The 14,884-nt window shown below is 48.9% G+C and overlaps 1 protein-coding gene across 4 annotated transcripts in view; it reads left to right on the forward strand.

The window, feature by feature from the left end:
- The window catches only part of USP24 (ubiquitin specific peptidase 24), a 155,930-nt gene extending 149,882 nt beyond the window's left edge, over positions 1–6,048 (forward strand). For all 4 annotated transcript variants that reach the window (XM_070367968.1, XM_070367966.1, XM_070367969.1 and 1 more), the window contains 4 exons: positions 1,502–1,577; positions 1,990–2,076; positions 2,394–2,504; positions 3,404–6,048. In XM_070367968.1, the coding sequence (XP_070224069.1) occupies positions 1,502–1,577; positions 1,990–2,076; positions 2,394–2,504; positions 3,404–3,466 (337 nt within the window). In that variant the 3' untranslated portion in view covers positions 3,467–6,048. The remainder of the gene's footprint in view (positions 1–1,501; positions 1,578–1,989; positions 2,077–2,393; positions 2,505–3,403) is intronic.
- The last annotated feature ends 8,836 nt before the right edge of the window (positions 6,049–14,884 follow it).

Here is a 14,884-nt window from a genome sequence, read left to right on the forward strand (position 1 = left end):
TATTTAAATTATAAAAATTAAAGACTAGTTTGATTTTATCAAGAGGTCATTTATTGTAGACCTTAACATTACTAGAAGAGAACATGGGCAAAATATTCTCTGACATAAATTGTAGCAATGTTTTCTTAGGCCAGTCTCCCAAGGCAATAGAAATAAAAGCAAAAATAAACAAACGGGACCTAGTCAAACTTACACATTTTTGCACAGCAGAGGAAACTGTAAACAAAATGAAAAGGCGACCTACAGAATGGGAGAAAATATTTGCAATTGATGCATCCAACAAGGACTTAATTACCAAAATATATGAACAGCTCATACAACTTAATAACAACAACAACAAAAATCAAAAAGTGGGCAGAAGACCAAAAAGACATACAGACGGCCAAGAGGCACATGACCAGGTGCTCAGCATTGCCAATTGTCAGAGGAATGTGAATCAGAGTCAGAACTAGAGCGAGGTATCGCTTCACAACAGTCAGAATGGCTGTCATTAAAAGTCTACAAATCATAAATGCTAGAGAGGTTGTAGAGAAACGGGAACCCCTCCTACACTGTTGGTGGGAGTATAAATTGGTATAGCCACTATGGAAAACAGGATGGAGGTTCCTTAAAAACTGAAAATAGAGCTACCATATGATTCAGCAATCCCACTCCTGGACATACATCCAGAAAAAACTGTTGAAAAGATGCATACACCCCAGTGTTCATTGCAGCACTGTTTTACAATAGCCAAGACATGAAGCCACCTAAATGTCCACCAACAGATGACTGGATAAAGATGTAGTACATATAAACAATGGAATATTACTCAGCTGTTAAACAATGTCATCTGCAGCAACACGGATGGACCTAGAAGTCATCACACTAAGTGAAATAGACAAAGACGAGTGTCATATCACTTATATGTGGGATCTAAAGTGTGATACAAAAGAACTTATTTTAAAAAAAAAAGAGACATTGGAAACAAACTTATGGTTACCAAAGTGGAAAGGAGGTTGAGGAAGGATAAATTAGCAGTGTGAGATTAGCAGATGCAAACTACTGTGTACAAAATAGATAAACAACAAGGGCCTACTGTATAGCACAGAGAACTGTCTTCAGTTTGAAAAGAATCAGAAAAAGTATATGTACACCAGAAACTAACTCAACTTTATAAATCAATTATACTTCTAATTTTTTTAAATAATGAAGAGGTTATTTATCAAATGTACAATTTGTTGTGGCTAATTTTGTTTGTTATTTTTCATTTTCCAACCTTGAGTTTTAGTAGAACTGAGTGGATGAGTTAGAGATAGATAAGAAACTTTTCACTACATATTTACCTTTTACTGCTTTTTGAAGTTTTAAACATGTGAATGTATCCAAAGCAAAAGAAAATACAAATTTCATATAAAGACAACTGAAAGTAACATTTGTGTTTCAAATCTTAAAGTGCTATGTATTAAACAAGAATATTTGCAAAGAAGGCATTTGGCTAATAAAAATTTCCTGCCATCACCAGGTGTCCTGCTGCTAAAGAATACTTCAAGGAGAATTCCCACCACTGGAGTTGGGCTGTGCAGTGGCTGCAGAAGAAGGTAATGAAGTTTTTAACTTTTCTGGTTATTTCATGGGAATCAATAACAACATATCTTATCAGGAAATAAAATCTCAGACTTGATTTGGAGACTGTCAAAGTATTTTCAGAGTTCACACAGTTATCACACAGTTGATACCTATCTTTATGCATGTGATTTGTATCTTAATACATTTGTCTTAATTTAATTTATAAAAAGGTAAGGATGATTATTTAAGAGGTAGTATTTTAGTGAACTCTTAAAAGCAGAAGTGCAGTCTTATCAAAAAGAATCTCTTGATGTGGGAGAAAGTCTGGGTCAATTTATACACTATTCTATATGCTTTTTATACTGTAATATGTATTGATAGAAACTGTAGATTCATGTGGGCTTATTTGGCATCTCTAATGGCCTTTTTGACCTTCCATGTCAGATGTCAGAACATTATTGGACACCACAGAGTAACGTCTCTAATGAAACATCAACTGGAAAAACCTTTCAGCGAACAATTTCAGCTCAGGTGAGAGTTGTCTTTTGGTTTTGTGTGAATTGAAATCCTTTAGTTAGAATTTTTAGTGTGTTTCTCAGAAACTGCTGTCTCAGAAAAGAGGTATACATTAAAAGTGAGTAAGGACTGAAGACACGCTTGATTTTTCTGTGAAAAGGCCGCAAATGAGTTGTTGGCCTGGAAGGAAAGCAGTGAGGGTCATTCAGTGTGGCTCCACCTGCCACAGAAGCTGACATGAAAGCACCGCCCCCAAAGGTCAAATGAAGGGCGGCCTCGGTGCCCCTGCCACTGCACACCCTGACTTCTCCTTGTGCTTCAATCTCTGGCAGGACACGTTAGCATATGCCACAGCACTGCTGAATGAGAAGGAGCAGTCAGGAAGCAGTAACGGGTCGGAGAGCAGTCCTGCGAACGAGAATGGAGAGAGACACTTACAGCAGGTACATCTGTAGGGCAAGTCCTGGGTGAAAGGGCAGTGCCCGCTCTGAGGTTTCCCAGGGACAACCTCAATCATCAAGAGAGAAAGGAGACCCCAGCTCCACCCTCTGGGAACCTCTGCTCAGGACTCATTCTCTGTGCTTAGAAAGCAGAGCGGCCGTTGCACCATGACATTTATCCAGGCTTTGGTCTCAATCTGCTGGCTGTTCTACTCAGCTTGGAGAGCATCCTGATGAAGCCTGGTTTGCTGATATGGTCCTTCCAGATTGTACTTCATTCTGCTGGGTTACAAAAAATTACCACTTTCCCCTTCTGCTCTCACCAGCCTTCCTAGAAACACATATGCTTGAAAAGAAGGGCCTCATGCCACTGGAATCTGTGTGCTTGTCAGGGGCGTCAAATTTTTAAGTATTTTTCAATACTAATCACTATAGTAGAAAAAGGAATGAATTATTTATTGAACACTTACTATGTAGAATAATGCAGCAGGTTTAAATGTAATGACGTGTATCGTTTCTTCCCTCCAGTCCATAACTTTCTGAAAGGCCTTCGCCATAATCTTTGGGATCCTGGTAATAACCAGTGAGGTCGCTGTTCCCCTGATTTCACAGAAGGAAACTAACACTCAGCATTGTGATTTGATTTAACTCAAGGCCACATTATGCCTCTAGGCAAGTCACTAGATTGTTCCTGTAACTCAGTAAGAACACAGAAATGGAAGCTCTGCATAATCAAGAATTGTCAAATATGAGGTCAAACATGTTTTATGGCCCTTTGATAAACATTAAGTAGTTAAATAAGGACATGTTAAACTGCAGAACACAAGTAAGTCAGTCGACATAGGAAAACTTTTTTCTGTTAACTTTACTAAGTATGTATTTATTCCTTTCATTTCCCAAAGGGTTCTGAATCACCCATGATGATCGGTGAGTTAAGAAGTGACCTGGATGATGTGGATCCCTAGGGGCCGTGCCCAGCACGTGACGAGCAGTCATGTCATGGTTACTGGATGCTCAGCACCTTTTTGAAATCAGAATCTCATTCTTGAACCCTTTAGCAGAGCCCGGAGGCTGGACTGGGAGAACCTACCATGAGGGGAGGAGGCCGTGTTTTTAAGGAACGTACTCTCAGCCCCCGGGGAAGGCCTGGGAGCTGTTTGGCAGTGGGAATGCTCCAGCCTGTGGAGTTCAGCTTACCTGGGGCATGGTCCACATGTGGACTGACACTTCTGTACAGATTTTAGGAAGTAAAGCTGGTGGCAGACTGTTTTGTTACACACACATACAGGAGTGAGTGAAGATAAAGCTGTTGCTTTCTCTATGATGCTACAAAAGAAATTCCTTTGGTTTTTATATTGAAAAAAAAAAGCAAGCTGCCTTTAGATATATGGGGGCAAATTTTTAATCTTGCAGTAACATTGAATAGAAATATCAAGTTTAAAATGATGTAAAAATATGTGACAAAAATTCCTTTTCACTGTAAAATAGTAGTTAAAGAATTCAGTTTACACAGACCTTTGTATTTAATATGTCTCCCTATTTGTATAGAATTTCAGGTGGGTCTGGATGAGAGCCCTGGGCATAAACTTGGATCTTAATGAAATGTTACCAGGATCAAAAATTGGGAAATTAAGCTCTTTAAGGTATTTTTCTGATAAAATTGAGATTGAAAGAGCAATAAAAAAATGCTATGTTCTCTAGAAGTATAGAGTGCATTCTTTGACATCAATCACTAATTGTTCCCAAAACAAATTTTACAAAGAGCAAAATAAAAAGCACTTTAAGATATGATTTTATTTAGTTTGACTTCATAAAATCTTTTTAATGCTTGGAGACATATTGAATAAACTGTAGTCTTAAATCATGTGACCTGCAATCATTTGCTTTTGCTGGAAACTTAATTACTAAAACCCTTGGTACTGGTTGTATATGAAGTTAAATATTTGAGTTGAGAGACACTGCTTTGTGAGTTTCTGGACGTTTTACCGCAGAGAAGGAATAGGAGACTTGATTTCTCCTCATCATGATTGACTGACACTGAAAAGATAAGGATAAGAAAGAACTCGCAAGCCACTGAACAACCACCCATTTAGCTGTGTTTCCCAGGTCTTGGCGCCATTCACTCGTTTCAGGTTAGCTGCCAGCCCACTCCTTTTTCTGGAGTGGAGAGGGGATGCCGACATGGTTCATATATTGTGTACCTTTGGGGTTTTGAGTCACTGCACACATTTTCAATCCTGTTTCTCTTTAGTTGCGTGCTCTGCCTTGTTCTGTGCTCCCACGCACAGGACTAGGGGAGCCTCTGGAAGCACTGAGCAGCCCCAGTCAAGGGTCTGCAGAGTCAGAGAGGCGCAGAGGACGCATGCCAGGGCTGACAGCTGCTCCTGCCGCGCACTGCAGACTCTGTGGCCTCACCGCCGAAGGTGCAGTTACAGTGCGGCCAGGCTGCAGTCTGTAATTGCAGGACTGGCCAGTGGTGATGTCTGTCAAAGACACCAGCTGGGTGGAGGGCCAACACCTCAGAGCAGAGCTGCGCCCCAGAGAAAGGGCCGGAGGTCCTTGGCAGATTTTATGTGGTTCTGATGTTCTTGCAAATTCAAATGTGATGTTTTAAAGTGGATTTTTGAGTCCATGAATACCCACACCCTGCTGCCCCCCCACCCTCTCTCTGCCCTCCTCCTCACAAAGCGACCCCGCGGGATGTGACCTTGAAATGCCAGCCACGAGGATATGGCGCTGGCAGCTGCACTCAGGAGCCCAGATTCAGGAGTGAAATTGCCACTTCTGTCCCTTATTTCCTATGGAAACAATGCCTTCCACAGCCCCCAGCACCTGCTATCCTCACAGTAGCGTTCATCGGGACCAGGACTACCCGTCGCTGACACGAAGCTCCTGGTTGGTTTTGCTCGCGTTGTTGCTGCAGTGAACATCACTTGCCCTTTGCCAGTAACCTTGATTTCCCCATGGCTGCAGTCTGCCAACCTGCTGATGACTTTTTTTTTAATGTCATACAACAAAGTGACAATTACGACAGGCTTACCTTGGAAGAGGTTCATTTTTACTGCCAATCTTTTTGGATGAAGATGTTTTTATAAATCTTTCAAAATGGTCTGCAAGTCGAATAGGAATTGCACAACTAAACCCAATGCTGTGTGTCCTTAAGAAGCTCCCTTCATGAGATCCTTCTTAGGATGGCCAAGTCAGTCCCTTAGAGACGTCCTGGGAAAGAAAGCAAAGGAGCCTTCGGACAGGCATCCCAGCCTGTGACTTCCCTGGAGCCCACACGTGGGCCCAGAGCACATTGTCACCAGACTCACCCTCTCTTGCTCCACCCTCCCTGCAAACATCAAGGTGTGTGCAGTTACCTTTTGAGCTTGGAACAGGCAGACTGGAATTTTCCTCTGCTACCTCTTGTGTACAAAATCTTGTTTATACAATTTCAAAAAGAAGTAGATAAACTAAGGAAGAAACTTCATTCTAAATTTGGTTCACTGAGTGGCAGAGTTCTTAGCTTCTAAAGGTATAAAATAAATTTTTCAAAAACAGACTTGGAGGCTCACTGACATTTTTCTGTGTATACCAGAAAATGGCTGTGGTTGGGGGAGGGGTGCCAGGGGCCGGTGACCTGGAAGGAAATAGTGCCGATTCCTTTTCATACTTTGTACCAATGATGTGAATAGGGTCCATTCTTTAATGATAAAGGGCAGTGGGTCTTTTTCTGAGCTTTAGTCCCTCTGGATATCTTGACCATTTCAGGATTCACTTGCAAAGCTGGATAAGGATGTGCAGAGCTCAGACCAGTGGCCTGCAGCTGTCTTCCCCTTAGCTTTCAGGCATCCCCGCGGTCCCCAGCATAAATCACATCCCTGATCAAGCTGGATTTCTTGTTGGACCCCACGGGTCTCAGCCTCACCCCTGATGCCCTGCCTCTGCCCACATGGTTCCCCTCTCCTGGGCTCTTTGCTGCTCCAGCTACTCTGCAGTCCACACCCATTCCTCCCCGGCTCCCAGTGACCAGCTATCATCGTCTGCAAAAACCAGGTGTTCCCTTTTCTCAAATCTTAGAGCCTTCTGGGTATGAACAGCTAAGGAGCTAAACTCTGGCTCTTGGGTGATGGGGAGAGGGGTCTCTGGCATGTACCACAGATAGGGTGCCACTGGGCCCACTTACACAGATGTCCTCTAGCAGTCGGGTCCTTAGCAGCTGGCAGGTTTTGAACACTTCCCATGACACTAAGTTGTCCAAGTTTGAGAGGACCTCTGCCTTTGCAGGTCAATTCCCTGATCCCTTATAATATGAGCTGTTTTGAGCTAGGCCTTGCTCAAGGCAGCAACACTCGCCAGCCTCAAAGTGGGGCTGGGGGTGGGGGGCCACATTGCATGGGGTGATTATTATTTTTGCAAAGTGGAAAGTTCTGAGACTGTTCTTAATTTCAAATCATGAAAAATGACCCTGGACATAATTCTCATTACAGATGCCTCAGCCACTCATTTAAACCTTTGCCATAAACATTGACTCTGTGCCAGGCCCTGGGAGAGGAGAATGGAAAGGACACAGGGACCCTGAGCACCTAGAACATGAGGCACAGGATGCCAAGGAGGGAGAGCCCTGGTTGCTGGGGGGGACTTGGAAATTACAGGCAGACTCCAGTTTTATTCCAGGACAGGCTTAAGTACTCAAATACTTATACTCCAAGTACACATACTCTTCAAAGGCTCAGTTTGCTCAACCGTCCCACACACTTATCTAGCACCTCATATAAGCAAGGCCTCATCCTAGATGGTCAAATTCAGGCAAGAGTCATGATTAAGTTGGTTTTGTTTTAAAAAGTCACCATATAATAAAACTGCTACAAAACCCAGAATAAATATTCTCAAATTACAAAAGGAAAACAGATTCAGAAAAGGTGCTTGCTATAAAAAGGCAATAGAGGATTGATGGTAAACACAGACCAAAAAGATAAATGCATGTTTCTTTGCTTGGGTAGAGGTGGGGTTGAGGGAGCGCAGAAGGAGAGTTGTGCCTCACGCCTCCTGCCTGCATCCCTCCAAAGGCCTCTCCGCTCAGGCCCTAGTGCTGTCTCCTGGCTCACAGGGTCTGTGTTCCCCTTCGGAGCCTCGGCTCTGAAGATAGGTGGCCCAACCTGGTGCAGTAAAAAGTCTTGACTTTAAGGCCAAATCTGGGTTTGCATCGTGGTCCTACTTCACTTCCTGGTGAACTAGGTGAGCACCCACCTCCCGTCTCTGGTTCCCAGGTTCCTCCTGAATCGGGGATGACAGTGTGTGCTGTGCAAGGCAGGCGTGGACCCGGCGGGAAGCCGGACGGAGCTGGTGGCCCTCCGCTGCAAGTGCAGTCAGCCTTTGGGTGCTATCCCCCCAGGCTGATGCCAGGGAGGCTAAACCTGGACCAGAGCAAGGTGAGGACAGCCAAGAGAATCAAAGGCATGGCCCCTGAAAACCTGGGGCACATCTGGCTGCATCTCTCGTGCTGTTGGTAGTGGCTCAAGGTATGGGTAAAAGAGGTTTTGTTTTTTTTTTTTTAATGAAACACAGATGAACATTTTTAATGATTAAAAGATACAAGTCACAAAGACAAACATCATCATATACCATAAGACACCTTAACAACAAAGATGACAAAGCAAAAATCAGAAGAAACAGAAGGGAAAAGAAAGCCATAGTGAGACATACTAACATTTTTTCTGAGAATGTTTATCATGTGCAGAAAAAAAGAGCATCTTGAATGATGTCATTAATGTATTTTTATCTAATTAATGTATATTAATCATAGGCTTCCCAGGTGGCCTAGAAGTTGCAGGAGATGCAGGTTCAATCCCTGGGTTGGGAGGATCTCCTGGAGAAGGAAGTGGCAACCCACTCCAGTATTCTTGTCTGAAAAATCCCACAAACAGAGAAGCCTGGAGGGCTACAGTCCACGGGGTTGCAAAAGTCAGACATGGCTGAGCACACACCACCATATTAATCATATCCTACACACTTACACTTGAAATTTTGTATCTCATACAATGTTAGTAGATGTCCATAGAACATTTAGGAAAACTGGCAAGAAGATAAACATTATTAAATGTCAAAAAGTAGAATTCTTTTTTGTGCATGTGATTCAGATATACACATGTATTATTTTTGAAGTTTTTTTCCATTATAGGTTATTACAATATATTGACTATAATTCCCTGGAGAGTTAGGAATTTTATCAACAAAAGCTGTCTTCAGGAGGTGAGTCCTAATGGCAGAACTCAGAGGGCCCCGTGGAGATCAAACTGATGGAGGTCTTTAGAAAAAGAGCAAGGACTTAAGCCAAAGAGACTTGGCAGCTGACTCTGGGCTGGTGCTTTGGACCCAACATCCTCATCTATCCAGCGGGTAGCGTAGGCCCTGCCTTTGCCCCAGGGCTGTTCTGAAAACCTGTGAGAAGTTGGATGGAGAAGCCCTTTGGACATTTTGAAACACAGGCCTTTTCTGAGAAGTATCACCCTTATCAGAGCCACCCAGTACCCTCAGAGGCAGGGAAAACATCCTCCACTAATCAGGAAGCCTCCTCATGGGGCCTCCCCAAAGCGGGCCAGAAGTGAGGGGCCATCTCTACCTTTCACGTCCCCCTGACTGATATTTGGCCTCTTCCAGCCTTCAAGCGCCTCACTGCCTCCCCACAGGAGGATGACCACCTCCTTCATGGAGGCCTGAGCATTGACTAACAGCTCAATAAAAGGTCATTCTGCTCACAATGTTGGCATCTGGGGAGTGGCTGGCAGGAAGCTGAGCACAGCCTGGCCTGTGCTAATGGTGGCATGTGGACCCCACCCTGCAGTGAGGGAGGGCCTGCCTGGCGCCTGCAGCCCTACTCCATCAGCCTCCATTCAGCTCAGGTCTGGGGTGGGGTGATGCAGGCCAAGAGCTGAGGTTCTCCCAAGCAGGGAGCCGGCACACCCCGAGTGCCAGCACCAGAGCTCCAGGAGGAAGAAGTAGCCTCTTTGCCCAGGGTCCAGGCTGGAGAGGGCTGAAGAGGGCGGAAGAAGGAACCAGTTCAAAGCTCAGCCAAGGCCTGGGACCACGGCATCCAGGACATGACCCCTTCCTTGTGCAAGTGTCCTGGGCAGGGCAGTCACTGGGCCTCCCAAGAGGCCTGCTCTCCCCAACGGCTGGCTCTGGCAGCAGATGGCAACAGCTACAGGGGCCACCTCAGCAGCCCTGCCTCCTGCACTGACGTCCCAGCCCCACATCACACACGTGTTGTCCACCACATAGGTCCCCGTGGTGTGGGAGGCCTCCAGGTGAGTCCCGCAGCCAGTCAGTGTCCAGCGCTCTCCCAGGCCACGGTGACCTGCCAGGGCCCCAGGACCAAAGAAAGGGCACATGAGGCACTCTGCAAGCTAGGCCCGCAGGGCACAAGCGAATGTCTGCAGGCCAACACGAGCTCCTCTTTTTCCCCAGACACCAGGCTTCCCGCAGCTCTCACCATCCCCATCAGGGGCAAAGCGAAAAAACCTTGGCAGCCCCCCCTCCACTGCCCCCGCCACAGCCAGTCCATCAGAGCTGTGGGCTCCTCTCTCAGGCCCCAGTATCCTGCACACTCCCTCCGTGGCTAAGCCCCACCACCCGGGCCAGGACAGTCACAGGAGCTGACCACTGGTGCCAGGGACCACCGCCCAGTGGGAGCAGCAACCTGGGGCAGGGGAGGACTGGCTCAGACACTCGGATGCTCAGGGACTTTCTGTCTCTCCTCTTCCGTCCTTATCAGTCCATCTTTTTAGGGTCTGATCCTGAAGCTGGGAAATCCAGAGAAAGGGCAGGAAAGCGGCACTGATCTGAGTGACAGGACTCCGGCGCTCTCAGCCTTGCTGCTGGCATGCTGTGCCACCTTAGGAAAGCCATTCACCCTCTCTGAGCCTCTCAGGGAAAACATCATCTCCTCTCACTCCAAGATGGGGAGCAGTGGGGAAGGGGTTCCAAGGCCTGAGATGCTAGACCAGGAGATGGGGCACCCCGCCATAACCCAGCCACTAGGACAGAGGTTCAGGGGTGAGCTTGATGTCTCCCTGGGAGACAGGCTTCCCTCCAGAGCTTGGGAGTTGGACACACACCCTGGCTACAAGACCTCAGAGGGTGGTCCTGGGCTAGAGCAAGCCTCAGTGTCCCTCTATGTGAAGTGGAAAGGGAGGCTGTAGGGATGGAACGAGGAAAGCCACACGGAGCCCGGCACAGTGCCTGGCACCGGGCAAGGGCTCGCCTCGCGTTAGGGTCGTGGTCACTAGAATCCATGGGTGCTAGCTGGGGGCCTTGCAGAAGGCACTCGGGGCACACTCCCCTTCGCTGTAAAGTGGGACTCCAGGGCGTGCTTCGCAGGTAGTGGATTCTACGGCCTTCAAACTGGCACGTGCCCTGGAGATAACCTGCTGGGTGATCCGAAGAACGCATGGACCCTGATGAGATGGCCAGTGGTCCACTGGGCCTGTCCCAGCCTCTCCACCTCTCTGGGCTCATCTTTCTGTTACAAAGCCATCCTTCAGCCTTCATCAGCCACTCCTACAGCCGGCTCCTAACTTGTCACTCGCCCTTGTCATCTTCTTCCTCAACCTTCAGTGGCTTCCCAGTACAAACTCCGTGGAAAATCAACTCTTGAGCTAGTTATTTCAGGCCCAATACCTGCCCCCTCCCTCAACTCTCCCCAGGACATCCCACGTTCCCACCAAGCAGGACAGCTCAGTCCCTCCACCGGTTTGAGGGGCTCCATCACCAGATCGCCTGCAAGGTCCCCATCTATGCCCTCCTGCTACCTACACAGGGCATGTTTTAGACACAAGGTAACCCATCCACAGTTACCTATATCAAGAATGGATTTTAAAGCAACGGGTGATAACCATGATAGCCAGCACACTGTCCTCGCGCCAAGCTAAACACTTAGCACCCGTCACCTTCATTCTATTGATGAGGCACTGGAGGCACAGAGAAGTTAAGTAACTTGCGTGGGTCACACAGCGGATGACTGGCAGAGCCAGGATTAAACCGAGGTCAGTTCCACTTTCAGAGCCTCTCCCTGAATGGCCCCTCATGCACCGCGCTGCCTGTGGTTAAGCGCCTGCGAAGCTCAGGGCCTGGTGCTCTAGGTGTTACACATTTTCCCAGCAACGCAGTGAAGCAGGAGCTACCACGGCCCCTCTTAGGGAGGAGGAAGCTGAGACTGAGACAGATGAGGTGCCTGCTCAGGGCTCCAGGGATGGAAGGGGTAGCACTGGCCTTCCCACCAGACAGTTGCACTCCAGCGTGGGACCAGGCATCTGTAAGCTGGTGCACAGGGAGCCAAGGATGCCTCCTCACCCCAGGGTGAGCCCAGCCTCCTACCTGTGAGCACGTAGCCCTGCTGGGGGCATCAGGCATGGGTCTGCACACCAGGCCCAGCTGGCAAAGCTGTATGGATGCTGCAGTTGGCCCGGGGAGGCAGGCAGCATCTGGCAACAGCGTAGACACCCTCACCCCCAAACGCGTTGGGGGCCAGGCAGATGTGACTGTCCTCTCGGGCCTGAGAACCAAAAGCAGAAACCCTGTTTTAGAAAGGGCTTTAAAACACAGGATGAGGGGGTGGGAGGGGACCAACTCGGACACCTGGTCCCAGCCCCTCGAACCCTCTCCAATGTCCCAGCAAGGGGCCAGCCAGTCCCTGAAGACAAGGAACTCACTGCTGTCCAAGACAGACTGTTCTGCAGATGGGCAGCTGTGAATATTATCAAGTTCTTCTGGACACCGAGAGTGACTTCAGAATGCAGATACAGGGAAATCATAGACCCCAGAGCCAGGACCCAGACGGCTCAGCCCCGCCCCACTCTCGGCCTCTCCCACATCCCCTAACCTGCAGGTTCAAGGGCTCAGTCAAGCACACTGCTGGACACTGTCTCCTGGGCAGAAATGGTTGCCCACCCCTGTCCTCCTGGCCTAAGTGCTGCCCTTCCACCAAAAGGCCATGACCAGATAGTATCTGTGCCAGGCTCTCTGACCTTAACCTCAGGCCCCCTCTTTTGCTGATTTGAGATTTCTCATCTGCCAGAACCATGGACCGTCTGAGAGAAAAGAGCTCTGGAGACCACTGCGTGCAGAGGCAGCGAATCCCCTGCACACATCTGGTGCTCCCCTCCCCCAAGGCAGTGAGTCCCTGGCCCAATCCCCTTGAGGCAGGCGCTGCGATCCATCCAGCCTCATCCTACGGAGTCTCCCAGGACCCCTCAGCGTGGCTCCTTCTAGAGCACCCAAACTAAGAGACTGAGATATGCCCCATTTAACTTTAACTTGCAGAAGGGGCACTGGAGTTCAGAGGAGGAAGGGGTCCGGGCAGATCTGGGCCTGAAGCACGAACCCCCCTCATGCTTCTGTGGGAGGGCACAGGTCACCTCGATGCACTTGCCCCATGGCCTCCTGCCCCTGCAGAAGTTGGAGCAGCCCAGCAGCTCCTCGGGGAGGTGTAGTGGGCCTCAGTCATGCCATCCGCGTGGGCCCAGAGTACACCGACCACACGGTCCTACAAAGCAGCTGCCCACCTTCAAGGAGGTCCTGGGGTGAGGAGGGATGGCTGGGGAGGGGAGCCTCCATCAGGGCTCTGCTCACGGAGGACTCCAGATTTTTGACTCCTGGTGGAAGAGAGGGGAGCTTCCCTGGTGGCTCAGCAGTAAAGAATCTGCCGGCAATGTGGGAGTCACAGGAGACACGGGTTCCATCCCTGGGTCTGGAAGATCCCCTGGAGGAGGGTATGGCAGCCCACTCCTGTATTCTTGCCTGGAGAATCCCACAGACAGAGCAGCCTGGCGGGCTATAGTCCAGAGTCAGACACAACTAAAGAGACTTATCCTGCACACATGGGAGAGGGGGCCTTAAAGAAGGTGATCAATTTTCCCACTAAAACACATCATCAGAGCCCATATTTGTCAATCTCTCCCAGTCCCCAGAAGCAGGCGGCTGAATCCTCCCTCCATAGGTGAGGGAGGGGCCAGATTGCCCAGTCACACAGACCCCTGAGACCTTCCAAGCCCCAGCCTGGACTCTGCCCACCCTGCCATCCTGCTGACCTGCTCCATAGGTGTGGAGGGTTGCGGTGTGGCCACCAGGTTGGGGTTCCCGAGCCGGTCCTCAGGGAAGAACCAGGCCTTGTTGATGACATCTTTGGCAGAGAAACAGATCAGCTCTGCCTCAGCTCAGCCAGGGTGAGCTCCGGCTCGGAGGTCGGCATCATGACCACGATGCCTGGTCATGGGGCAGGCAGTGAGAGACAGGGGTGGCCCAGCCCTCCTTCCCAATCTGGGACTCCTCTCCTGGAGCACACACAGACACCCAAGCACACACACATGCATGTACACACTTGGACACACCAAACTGTTCTTCAGAAATTAAACCACCTGCAATCTCATGCTTAAAAAACAGCTAGAGTACAACTCTCTTAATCCTGTTCTCACACCTCTGAGCCTTGGCAGTTGCTGTTTTATTTGCCAGGTAAACTTTTATTCATCCACTAAACCCAAGATGAATTGTCCCTCCTCCAGGAAATTTTCCCCGACCTTTAGTGTGGGCAGGCACCTCCTCCAGGCTCCCTTCCACACAGCCCCGGCTACTCTGTTTGTGCATCTGCCTCCCTCATCAGACTGAGTGACCTTGAGGGCACCATTTATCTGACTCATCTTTAGTCCCCACACCCAACACAGAGCCTGGCACAAGGGGTCCTGTTGCAGACCCTGCCTGCCAAACGGGCTGTCAGAATCATGATGGCTGAGGGCAGCTACTCACCAGTCATGTGGGCGGCACGTGTGTGTTAAATGATTCAGTTTGCAGATTTTTTTTTCACACACCACGTCCAAGAATATGACTGCCGAGGGTCTGGTGAACAGCTGCTACGTGAGGGAGGAAGCAGGAGGCCAGCGTCCCCAGGCCTTGGGTCAGTGTGCCAAACCGGGCCAGGCACCCCTCCCAGAAGGGCCGCACTGCCTGTAACCTGGAGACTTCCGGACCCCACTTTGCAGATGAGCCGTGGGCTCTGAGACACATGACTTACCATGAGCCTGGGTCACTGGACTCCAAAGCCCAAGCTCTTTCTCGTGGCTTGTAGACATCTGACTCCAGGGCAGGGCCAACTGAACAACTGTGCAGCCAGTGGGCAGACGGCAACCTCTGCAACGTCAGGATCTCGTCCACTGTGTTCTCCCGTGGAATACTGCACCCTCCCTGGCGCAGAGCAACTCATTGATTGTTCACTGAGAGAGGTAGCTCGTGGCTGTCAGCAGGCAGCAGTGGTCCCTTGCCTGTCACCTATAAAGAAACATGCTTTGGGCAGCTTCCTCATCTCAGCTCCTCATTTCAGCTTCCTCATCTCAGCTCTCACCTTTGGG

This window comes from Bos mutus, chromosome 3, assembly GCF_027580195.1.
Source record: "Bos mutus isolate GX-2022 chromosome 3, NWIPB_WYAK_1.1, whole genome shotgun sequence".
In the NCBI taxonomy this organism is placed as follows: domain Eukaryota; kingdom Metazoa; phylum Chordata; class Mammalia; order Artiodactyla; family Bovidae; genus Bos; species Bos mutus.